The 12,836-nt window shown below is 35.1% G+C and overlaps 1 protein-coding gene across 1 annotated transcript in view; it reads right to left on the bottom strand.

The window, feature by feature from the left end:
* The window catches only part of LOC126278004 (cyclin-K), a 59,165-nt gene that overhangs the window by 40,499 nt on the left and 5,830 nt on the right, over positions 1-12,836 (bottom strand). The window contains exon 3 of the mRNA XM_049977693.1: positions 1,891-2,022. Within this exon, the coding sequence (XP_049833650.1) occupies positions 1,891-2,022 (132 nt within the window). The remainder of the gene's footprint in view (positions 1-1,890; positions 2,023-12,836) is intronic.

Below are 12,836 nucleotides of genomic sequence, written 5' to 3'. Positions count from 1 at the left end.
CCTTATTTAATTCGACTATATTCCATTAGTCTCATTTAGCTTTTGTCGACATTCATCTTGTATTCTGCTTTCAAGATGCTGTCTGTACTGTTCAACTGCTTTTCCAAGTCCTTTGCTGTCTGATGAAATTACAATGTCATCGGCACATTTCATCTCAAAGTTTTTATTTCTTCTTCCTGAACTACTATTAATTCTTCTTTGGTTTCCTTTCCTGCTTGTGCAATGTACAGATTGAAGAACATCAGGGACAGGTAACAATCCTGTCTCAACCACTGCTTCCCTTTCATGTCCCTTTACTATTATAACTGCCACCTGGTTTCTGTAAAAGTTGTAAATAGCCTTTTGCTCCTTGTTTTTTACCCCTGATGCCTTCAGAATTTCAAAGAGTTGTCACATGCTCAAGGAAAATTTGTTGTGTAATTTGCCAGTTTATGATACTGCAAAAACAAGAAATATAGATAATTCAGTCCTTTAAAGAGAGGATTATTTTGCTGTGTGTGCATTTTCTGAAACCTTCATTTAATAAATTGTTTCAGCAAAAGTAAAAGATGCAGGATAATGTGGTTTAGAATGGCAAGGTGGTTGGTTATGATGTTTCTCTGTGAATCACAAGAGGGAAGATTCGCGCGTAATTTTGGGGCTAGAGACTGATTTGTGGAGTTGAATACATTCGGGACTTGGGTACCATCACAATCTGACATTTACGTAAGCTCTGAAAAGAATTCTGCAGTACTACGGCTTTACAAAGACAATGGAGTACCATAAAGTTTTAATTGGTGAATGATAGAACCGGTTGTGCAAATTCTGGATGTTTTGTGTGGTTTAGCTTTTTGAATAACTAACATCTGCATGGTGTGTTATAAGAATTGTAACTGAGAACTGTATATTTAGAATGATCAACAATTTGTGCAATACAGAACAAGCACTTTGTTTCACAGACAATCTGTTTTTAAATTTTTTGGTAACAACTTACGGTGGATACCATAAGCTGACCACAGAGTGGATTGCATGTGAATTTTGAAAATGTAACTTCAGACTAGTACGGAATCGGTGGTTAGCATTTAACAAAGAAGTACCAGTACATTGAAAAATCTTGTTCGAAGTCTCCCTCTTTTAATGGCCAGTTAAACCTGGTACCAGGAGAAACTTTTAATAGACCCTTTAAATACGAATAGAGCATCCAGTCCTCTTACAGTTTTGCCAGTGGAGTAACATTTGCTTTCTAACAGGGTAGGTACGAGTGTTACAGAAGAAGATACCATTGTTACCCTTTTAAGAAATAATCTGATAAAATAATGATAAAATTACTGTTTTTTCATTATGTTCCTTATTCAGAATGAGATTTTCACTCTGCAGCAGAGTGTGCGCTCATATGAAACTTCCTGGCAGATTAAAACTGTGTGCCTGAGTCTCGTCTGGCACACAGCTTTAATCTACCAGGAAGTTTCATGCTCCTTATTAATATGGTTATGGTAAAATGATAGAAAAATTATATTAATGGAGACCTGTAAATATCAAGGGAAAAGTCCCAAATTATTTATATCCTTATACACTGAACATTCCATTACAAAATATGTAATTGCAGTTGCAAATGGCATAAAAGGCAAATACACAACATGTAGTAAAGATGACAACCATATAACCTATAGTCTTCATTATTTCCTACAATGAATTCCAGTTTATATTCAACACTTTAAAAAAAATGCCAGGTTTAAAATTTTGGAATATAAAAGTTATTCTAGTTTTTAGTCTGAGTGAAAGATAACACTGAAATGCTCCAAATGCCAATAATGAATAAAAAGTTCTTCATTAACTGGACATTGTGTGCTGTTAACCACTAGAGTATAACAATAACTACCAGTAATAATGCCATGAAGCTAACATTCTTACCTTTGGATCATCCCCAAATGTCAAAAATTTCTGGTCAGTCAGAAGAGTTCTTGCTGTTTTTATTATATCCTTACATTTTTTTGGTGTTTCTTCAACTTTACCAGCAAGGAATAGGCAACAACATGCAGTGACCTAAAGCAAGAGCAATAATTAGCTGTGATAATATGTACTAATTGATGACCAGTAGCACAATGAATGAAACAAAAAATACACATTTTGGAAAATCTCACACAGATCAAAAATACATTATACTTCAATGTATAATCAATTTTTTAATACACATCCTGGATTTTGCATTTTTTAATTTTTTTTTTAATAGTAATACAACACCCAACATAAAATCTTATTACAGGTCACCAGAAGAAGTACAACATATGACTGAAATATAAGCAAATGTGGGAAAACCTTAAGATCTGACACTGCCAAAGCATACAAATAATAGAAATTAAGAGGATGACAAGAACAAAAGATAATCTGCATCATGTAAGCAAGAAAACAGTTTATCTTTCTTAAGACCAACATGTCAAATACATTTTTTTTTGTGAAAATTACCTACCTAAACTTCCTAGCAGGTTCAAAATGTGCCCCAGACCGGGACACAAACCCAGAACCTCTGCCCATCTGGCAAACAGTTTTAATCTGTTACAGAAGTTTCAAATCAGTCCATAAACTGCTGGTAATTGAGCATTCATTCTGAATTCATCCTGTTTGGTATCAATGTTTAATTTTACTCAACCAACTCAAGGGATTACTATTATATCTTTATTTCTGGCACACGCGAATTCCGAATAGTCAAGTCTGAGCTCTTGAAATGCAGCAGTCTGAGCCATTGGCATCATGTTTGGTTACTGCTTCACAGTGTTCACGTGATATCTTCCTTGTGTCTTGCAAACATGAACTACCCATTCCAATTTTTATCCAACAAAAGGTTTAAAGAAACTTCCCCAGAAAACTGTAAACCCAATAATGAGAATGGAGTTAACTGTAGAGTTCCATCTATTCCACTGAATATCTTGGAAATGCTGAACCTTGTAGCATCAGGTGTCAGCTTTGACGCATGGTGTCATCAAAACAGCAGACAAAATTGACTTCTCAGGCTATAGACAACAGCACATACCAGTGTTATATTGAAACCAACACCTCAGTCAGTTGATGTGTGGATACCAGTTACTGGCAGCTAACGGAGCCAACATAAATGTTCCATTATTTTAGTATCTTCACCCAATATCTTTTTTTTTTACTACAGCGATGAAGTTGTTCGGCATTGGTTACCCAGGTAATTTTTTTTTTTTTAATATAGCAAATTGTTGCTAGTACGTTATGGAGATCAAGACAAACTACAGAAACATGACGTTATTTCCACAGAGAATGTAATTTGTACTTATTTAAACCATTATAAGTCAATTTTTGCTACGCAACGATTTTCACCTAGTCAAATACATATATATATATATATGTCATATGACAGCCAAGCCACAACCATGGTCTCTAAATTCTTAGCCGAAGCTAAGGGATGGTATCATTTGTGAACAGATGGATATGACTTCCGTTTAAAACACGTATTTGTGTATAAATATTTTGACTTATTGATAAAGTTATAATATGGTAGACTCATGATAATATATGCAAGAATTTATAGATATTAATTACACTGTCTTATTTTTATTCAAGATATAAATTTAGTAATTTCTTCTTATACAGACACCAATATTGTGAACAGTTTTGAGGTATGAGGGAAGTTTTGACCGTTGCCTAGGACAGGACTCACTTTTAAGGCAAGCACTATAGCAAGTTATACAATAAACTCTTTTGCCTAAATATTCTGAGAAGGATCTTTGTGTTAGAAGGAAACAAAAGCAAGACGATTTATTTTCTTCAGCACTGGCACCAAAGTGAAAAACAAAGCCACATTTCAGAGAAACTGCAAGGCATGTTATCTAAATCAGGCAATGAAATGCAAGATGCATTTCACATGTGCTTATATTGATATGATCTTAAAGAAAACTATTAATGTAGCTAAATAAGAGCTGTTACTAATTATCAGAGCAAGGAAAATAAGGGAACAGAGGATAACTCTATTATGCTACTCAAGTTATATTCTTGCAGATGTTAGTTATAAAATTTCGTTACATTGTATTGAGGTTCGTTGCAGGAAGCTTAAATTTATGCTGAGCTTTGGATCCAAAAGTATATGAATTACGAAGATTATGAGGCAACAAAATGTTAAAGTACTGGACTCACTACAACAATTTGATTAATAATAAATATTTTTCAATATATTCCGCAATGCATATCAATACTATTTCATTATCTGTACTGGATTTAGTAACAGCCAAAAGACAAACATTATTTTGTGTATAAACAGGACTTGATAAATGAAAATCTATGTAAGTTCTGATAACAGCATAAAAAACATTTCAATTGCATTTTGAGGAATTATCTGACAAATCACTTCGTACCACACTGATTAGGTGTCTCCTAGTCTTGCATGAAAAGTGAAACAGTTTACACACTCTGTAGCACAGCAAGGGAAATCCCAGAAGACAATGTAATTCTGACATTACAATGTAACAAACCATTTTACAACACTTTTACTAGGAAGACTGGTAAAACAATAACTATTCCATTAACACACAGAAATTTCAGCAATAAATTAGAAAAATGGTGACTGTCTGTTCCACTTCACATAGAACTTAAAGACAGTGGCCGCCTTTTATGCGACTCAGATGGTCTCAAAGCAGAGAGTGGCAGAAATAGGAGTATATGTATCTATAATCTAAGAGTAATTAATCTAATTTGAAAATGATGCTATGACATACCACATATTGTGCAGACATTTAACATATCAGCTTTAGGTGGAGAGTTTTGAACTACAGTTGTTTAAGATACCATGTTTATGTCAATTGCACTGTAGCACAACTGAATACTTCGTGTACTCTGGTTTTCTTTGTGTTGTTCATTGCTCATTTAATTATTTTTAAATGAATGAAGAGTCTAACCCTCGTCCATGAAGGGTTTCAAGTAGGACCCTCACAACACCACCAGGGATTGGCAATCCCTATGACCACTGCATGTCTGTTCTGCTTTCGTATGAGCACAGAACACTGACGCAGGCTGACACCAAGAGAGGGAGACTACGTTTGTTCCCACTTCACTCCACTCCTCTCCGATGGTTTAAGGTTTCGTTTTCTTATGCTCATGCCCGACTGAAACAATATAGTGTCCGAATTCTACTCAACCATAAATAAAATGACAACAACAACAGAACTTCCAACAACAAAGCTCTTTGAAATAATTAAAAACAATACATCACTAATGGGACATCTGTAGAAATTTAGGGTTTTTGGACAAGGACAAAAACTGAAATTAGCCAATGAAAAAAAAAACTGAAAACAAATAAATTGATGAAGCTATGGTTAAATATACCATTCAAAGCATAAACTTAAATTAGTAAGTAAATATTTCTCTTTTGAGCATTTGGCATAACAGTATATAATAAGTCTGATACATAGAGAACTATTGGATTCATATATAAACATAAACACCGAGATCGCAAAAGCAAATGGAAGTTATAGCACATCTCACCACTACAATTCAGACATTATACGTTAATTATAAAAAAAGGACCTGTACTGTAAAGACTGACGTTAATCAAGGAGTCAGACTTGGTTGACCACTGTCGTTCACTGTTTATATTGATGACATCATTCATAAATGGTTGATTACATTAAAAGACACATTAAGAATTGATAATTTTAATTTTATTGTGCTGCTATTTGCTGATGATCAGCCTATAATAGGAAAGACTGAAGAAAAGGTTCAAATTTCACAACACAAGTTGAGTCAATTGCAGCTAAATAAAGGAATGAGAATACAGACAGATAAAGCAGAAGTACTAGCATTTCAAGTATTTGAAACCATAAGAGCCAAGATAGGTGGAAAAATAATTTAATTATTAAGTCTGTTTAAACAACTAGGGTGCAATTTTAAATTTTCTAAGTCATACGTCATAGAGCTAAAATTGGTCATATTCAGAACTTCTGTGGAATCATAGAATGTACATTAATATGTAATGTACAGAAAGAAAAAGTAACTAACATTTACAAAGATGCTGTATGGTAGCAAATGTTGGACTCTAATTATAGATTAATTACAACCAAATGTATCATTAAAGATAAAGTTCCTTTGCTTTGTAGCAGGATATTGGATTACAAAAGAAACATTGGTATTGGTCATGAACTAAATGTAGAACCTATCCCAAATATAATTGAAAGATGAATACTGAACTGGAAAGGCCATGTCTAGCATATGTCTGATAAAGGATAACTAAAGCTGCAACATTATTCAACCCAACAGGAAAGAGAAATGTTCGACATCCTTTAGAGAGTTGATGATAGCAATTCTGAGGTGGAACAGGTGAAAGGCCTAATTCTAGGAGACTGGGGGTGATATAAAGTGTGTTTCACAATTCATGTTACAGACTACTACAGGTTGTAGAGGGGACTTCATAGATCAAGTTTTATGCAGGAAGCTATGTCCCAAAACATCATCCAATGACATTGCAGAGCATCAAAGTTATAGGCAGTGGCAATTTAAAATTTACATATATACAACAGGATTCCATAATGATGTTACAACTTTCTAGGATGATGGAGATGGATAAATGTATCAATTTGAAGTAAGGGTCCTTGTACCAGAAACAAATGAGTCTAAAGTTACAAGTGAAAACCATTCCGATACCTCTGATAGTGGAACACATGTACTGGTAGTGTTGTTGCTAACATTGTAGAGTAGGTGACTTTCAGAGGTGGTAGTATGGACAAATCAAGAAGAAATGTCTAATACACATGGGCTCTAAAACGCATATCTTAAGAGCTACAAGCACTTGTTCAACAGAGATGTGTTTCAAACAGTAGCGAAGGTGAACAAGTGCTCATAGCTCCTCAGGTATGCATTTTAGAGTCATGTTTACTGGACATTTTTCTTTGTTTTGGTCCATACCACCACTTCTGAAAGTTGTGCATCCTACAAACTTAGCAACAACAGTACCAATACATGTATTGGTATTAGAACGGTTTTTGCTTTTAACTTTTGATTCACTCATTTCCAGTGAAACAACCCTTACATTTATCCTTCTCCATCATCCTAGAAAATTTGTATCATCATGGAATCACCCTGTATATATGTACATTTACAGACACCAGCACCTATAACTCTGACATTCTGTAACATTATTGGAAGTCATTTCTGAAAATGGGTTCTCACGTAAAACTTGGTCTACTAAGTCCTCTCTACAACCTCTAGAGGTGTGGAACATGAATTGTTAAACACCCTGTATACGAACATGTACAAAGAAATGTAGGATTGGGAAACAACAGGCAGGAAGCACGACTCACGACACGTCCTCACGGCTTTATTTCTGCCAGTACATTTCCTACCTTCCAAACTTCACAGAAGCTCTCCTATGAAACTTGCAAGACTAGCACTCCAAGAAGAAAGGAGATTGCAGAGACATGGCATAGTACCAGCCTGGAGGAGGTTTCCAGGATGTAATTTTCATCCTGCAGCAGAGTGTGTGCTGATATGAAACTTCCTGGCAGATTAAAACTGTGTGTCAAACCAAGACTTGTAACTCGAGACCTTTGCCTTTTGCACACAGATGCCCTATTGACTGAGCTACCCAAGCAGGGCTTATGACCTGTCCTCACAGCTTTACTTCCAGCAATACTTTGTTTCCCATCTTCCTATGGGTAATGAGTTATGCTTGAGTAGTTCAGTTGGTAGAGTGCTTGTCCACGAAGGGCAAAGGTTCCGAGTTCAAGAGTCTGTCGAGCACACACTTTTAATCAATAAGAAAGCTGCAGTGCACACTCCACTGCAGAGTGAAAATTTCATAGAGAAATTCAAACATATGAACACCTGTTAACACTACATCCATCAATGAGACTGTTTCTGCTGTTGGTTTCCTCTTTTCTCTGTTCCAGGTGTAGTGAAATACATCATTTTTGTGTAAAGACAGATGATTATGAGGTCACATGCTCTGAGGAGCGTAGGGGATGATGGAGACCTGCACTGCCATACTGGGCAAGATCCCAGCAGAGGTGGTCTGCCATTGCTGACACAGCATAAATGGTGCACCTCATAACAGATTACCAAGTACTTAATGGTAAGCAGGGGCCTAGTATCTGTGCAAGCTAACATACTCAGTTACACTGTAGAAACACTTCTCAACAAGAAATGTTTTTAAATCTAACAGTTGTTACCCTCTCCAACCTCTTTATATATCTAGGCAGTGCAGTGCACTCATGGGAGTACTTTTTTAGGCTAAGTTCAGTGTCCAATAATCAAAACTGAATGAAATGAAGCTTAATGATATGCTCACTCTGGCAAGTACTAGAAACATTAAAATATCACGAGATTCTCATAAAATTACAGCGAAAAATAATATTAGTATGTTACGAGATTCTCATAAAATTACAGCGAAAAATAATATTAGTATGTCACAAGATTCTCATAAAAACACCGAGAAAAATAATGTTAATATATTGCATCAGAATATCAAGAGATTAAAAAACATAGTAGATGAGCTTCTTGTTTGTGTAGCAGATTTAGAAACTGAGGGTGGAACATATATACTATGCTGTCTGATCATAATGTAGTCACAGATATGGAAACGATAATGTAGATGGATGTAAGCTTTCAGCATATGTAAGTAGACACACTATGGAAAGACGAGGATTGCCATAATGTTAAAATTTATCATAGTGTGAAATATTTAGACACTAAATTTTTTATGTTTAGAGCAACATATATAAGCATGTGCATGTGAGCTTAAAATAATGTTTTTTTAATGATTGTGGCTACGTATAGGCCCCACTGAGAAATTTTTAGCTGTTTTTGATAAACTTGGAGTTTTGTTGTGCTATCTGTCACACAGAGGGAAGCAAATTACTGTTTGTGGGGATTTCAATGTCGATTTTCTGGTAGAGTTTGATAGAAAGCTTGACCTTTAAGTATTATTTGGTTCTTCCAGTTTGATGTCAGTTATTGATTTTCCTACTTGGGAGGTACAGGAAAGCAGCACACTGATAGATAATGCATTGATACACCATGATACAATTTAATCAAAGAAAAACTTTTCCTGTTAATAATGGTCTGATCTAATCATGATGCACAGCTATTTATAGTATATGACATAGCTCCATACTTTAATCCAAAACAGTCCTCCTAAATAGTACGTTAAATTAACAATTTAAAAACTGCAAATTTTAAGAAAAGCCTGCAACAGTTAGACTGGAAACTTGATGCTAATTTAAAATTTAACCTATTTCATGATAGCTTTGTGAGTATAGTTGAAAACAGTTTCCCTATGAAAACAATGCAATATAATTGTAAGAAACCACCTGAAAAGCCATGACTTACTAAGGGATAAATGTAAACAGCAAAGGGAAATGTATCTTACAGCTAGGAGGAGCAATGATCTAGAAACAGTGGAACATTATACAAACTACTGCATTGTATTAAGAAAAGATATTAAAAATCCAGAAGTATGTGCGTTATGCCTGAAATTAGCAACTTAGATAGTAAAATTAAAACGATGTGGAATATTGTTAAAAGGGAAACAGGGCAACCAAGAGTACAGGAAGACTATTTCTACCATACTCAATGAAAATAATATAATAGACGGAAACATTCCACGTGGGAAAAATATATCTAAAAACAAAGATGACGTGACTTACCAAACAAAAGCGCTGGCAGGTCGACACACACACACACACACACACACACACACACACACACACACACACACACACACACAAACGTGACTTGTTTGGTAAGTCACATCATCTTTGGATTTAGATATACTCAATGAAAAGCTTGTTAACAAAAAGTGAGAAGTAGATACTTTTTAATAATCATTTTTAAGTGTTGTAGAGAAAATAGGATCCAGCTATTCATTATAAAACTCAAGGCAGTATATGGAAGAGGCAATACCTATGTAATTTACTAAAACAAATTCAACCAACTTCTCCTACTGAAATTAGGAAAATAATAAATTCACTCAAAAGTTAATGCATACATGGAATTGACGGCATGTCCCACAGAGTGCTAAAAACTTGTTCCCAACAGGTAAGTAGGATTCTCAGCAATATATGTAGTAGTTCACTGAAACAGGGCATTTTTCGAGACAGACTGAAATATGCGACAGCTTTTTCCTAAATTTTTGAAAGAGTGCTGTATTCAAAAGTTGTATATAAAACAGATAGTGAGAAAGGCAGACACAAGACTCAGATTCATCGGAAGAGTCTTAAGGAAATGTAGCTCATCCACAAAAGAAGTGACTTATACGGCACTTGTTCGCCCGATTCTCGAGTATTGTTCATCTATCTGGAATCCCTATCAGGTAGGACTGATACAGGAGATAGAGAAGACACAACAAGAGCAGCACATTTTGTCACGGGATCGTTTAGCTGGCAAAAATGTGTTATGGAGATACTAAACAAACTCCACTGGCAGACGTCACAAGAGAGACGACTTGCATCACGGAGAGATTTACTATTGAGATTTTGGGACAGCACTCTTCAGGAGTCAGACAACATATTACTTCCCTCCACATACATCACGTGTACTGATCACAAGGAGAAAATTCGAGAAATTAGAGCCAATACAGAGGCTTACCAACAATCATTCTTCCCACGCACTATTTGCAACTGGAATGGGGTTGGAGGCATCAGATAGTGGTACTGAAAGTACTCTCGGCCACACACCATTAAGTGGCTTACGGAGTATGATGTAGATGACATTTTTGTAAATATGAAGTAATAACAAAATTTAAATTTGATCTTCAGAAATGCATTTCAACAGAATATGCTATATCTGCTTTCACTGATCAAATATTAAATGCTCTGAATAACTGAACATCACCCATTGGGATATTTTGTGATCTCTCAAAGACTTGACTGTGAATTATGAAATTCTTCTAGATAAGCTAAAGTATTGGGCTATGAGTGGGACAGTGCACAGATGTTTTAATTCATACTAAACTGGAAGAATGCAGAAGGTTGAAATTAACAGTAAAAATAGTCTGCATAAATCAGCAGAGTCCTCTAACTGGGTACATATCAAGAATTGTGTCCATGGGGTTAACTCTTGGGTCCCATATTGTTCTTAATATACATTCACAACTTGCCACTCCATATTCAAGAGGATGCTAAGCTAGTTTTTTCTGTTGATACAAGCATTGTAATTACACCCAACATACAAGAATCAGCTGAGAAAATTGTAAGGAATGTCTTTCAGATAATTATTAAGTGGTTCTTTGCAAATGGACTCCCACTAAATTTTGAGAAAACACAGTACGTACAATTCTGTATAGTCAATGGCATAACATCATTGATAAATAGAGACTTTGAACAGAATTCTGTTGTCAAGGCAAAATATTCAAAATTTCTAGGTGTAGGTGGGTGCGCGCACATGCACATTGATGAGAAATTGAATTGGAACAAACACATTGATGATCTGATGAAACTAGTTCAACTACTTATGCTATTAGGGTTATTGCAAATGTTGGTGGCAAAAATATCAGTAAATTAGTCTACTGTGCCCATTTTCAATCACTTCTTTCATATGACACAGTTTGGGATAATTCATCATCAAGACAAAAAGTATTCATTCCGCGAAGCATGTAATCAGAACAATATCTGGAGCCCACCCAAGATCGCCCTGCAGACGTTTATTTAAGGAACTCTGGATATTCACAGGACCTTCACAATACATATATTCACTTATGAAATTCGTTATTAATAACCCATTACAATTCAAAAATAATAGCGAAGTGCATAGCTACACTACTAAAAGAGAGGATGCCCTTCACTATTTTGAGTTAAATCTGACTTTGGCACAGAAAGGGGTGATTACACTGCCACACAAATCTTTGCTCATTTCCCAAGTAGTATTAAAAGTCTGGCAGATACTAACCAACATTTCCAAAACAAATTAAAAAATTTCTGAATGACAACTCCTTCTAATCAACAGATGAATTTTTGGATATGAAGTAGTAACATATATTGCGCAACGAAACTTGTGTTGAACTGACATTCCACATCATTGCGAAATGTTCTATTCACGGAAAAATTATAAATGTAAAGAATGACATCAAAGTGGCTCACAAGCCCAAGTATTAATTGTTCTCCCTTTTTCTACTCATATAATGAGGTACACACAGTTGTGTTTTAACTAAGGTTATCACTACTCATTTGCAGATACCCAATTTCAGTTCATCGTCAACACACATTTATTTATGCATAGGGTAACTTCAAATAGTTGCATGCAGTGAGCTCTTTTACAGCTACGTGATAAGATTTGAACAGTAATTTTCCGTACTGTAAAAATTCCATTTAATAAACTATTCGTCTTCTCACTGCCTTTCAGCACTTACTTGAGAGGGGCACTGGACTTTGTGATACCTATTACATTGAAATCACAGTTCACTATTTGCTACTTCCCTTCCCTAAATGTCCAATAATATAGTAACTTAATGAGTTTATTTTATTTATTAATATTTTTGTGTTACCTGCTGTACTTGTTTACACAAACTACTGCAGCATCTGATGAGACTGATAAAAGTGAGTCAGAGCTAAATTCATGCAAATCCACAGTTGGAATCTTATTTGTCCCTAAGAAAAACTATAGATCCCTTTATGTAATCTGAATTATTTTCTTGGCCTACTGTCACTGAGCACAAATGTGTGTTTCATATTTCAGTCATAAAATGGTGTCCAAAATTAAAGCAATAAACAGAAATTTTCCAAGGTTGTGTTTTAATTTGCCACAAAACAGTATAAACAGGCAAAGGGAAAGTAGAAACAATGTAAAGAATACAGAACGTAAACAACCAACCGCATAACGATAGATAAAAACATTTTTTGTTTTTTCAACACATATCT

This window comes from Schistocerca gregaria, chromosome 6 (genome assembly GCF_023897955.1).
Source record: "Schistocerca gregaria isolate iqSchGreg1 chromosome 6, iqSchGreg1.2, whole genome shotgun sequence".
Taxonomy (NCBI): Eukaryota; Metazoa; Arthropoda; class Insecta; order Orthoptera; family Acrididae; genus Schistocerca; species Schistocerca gregaria.
The sequence above is the reverse complement of the archived record's forward strand: the minus strand, read 5'-3'. Positions and strand labels throughout refer to the sequence as shown.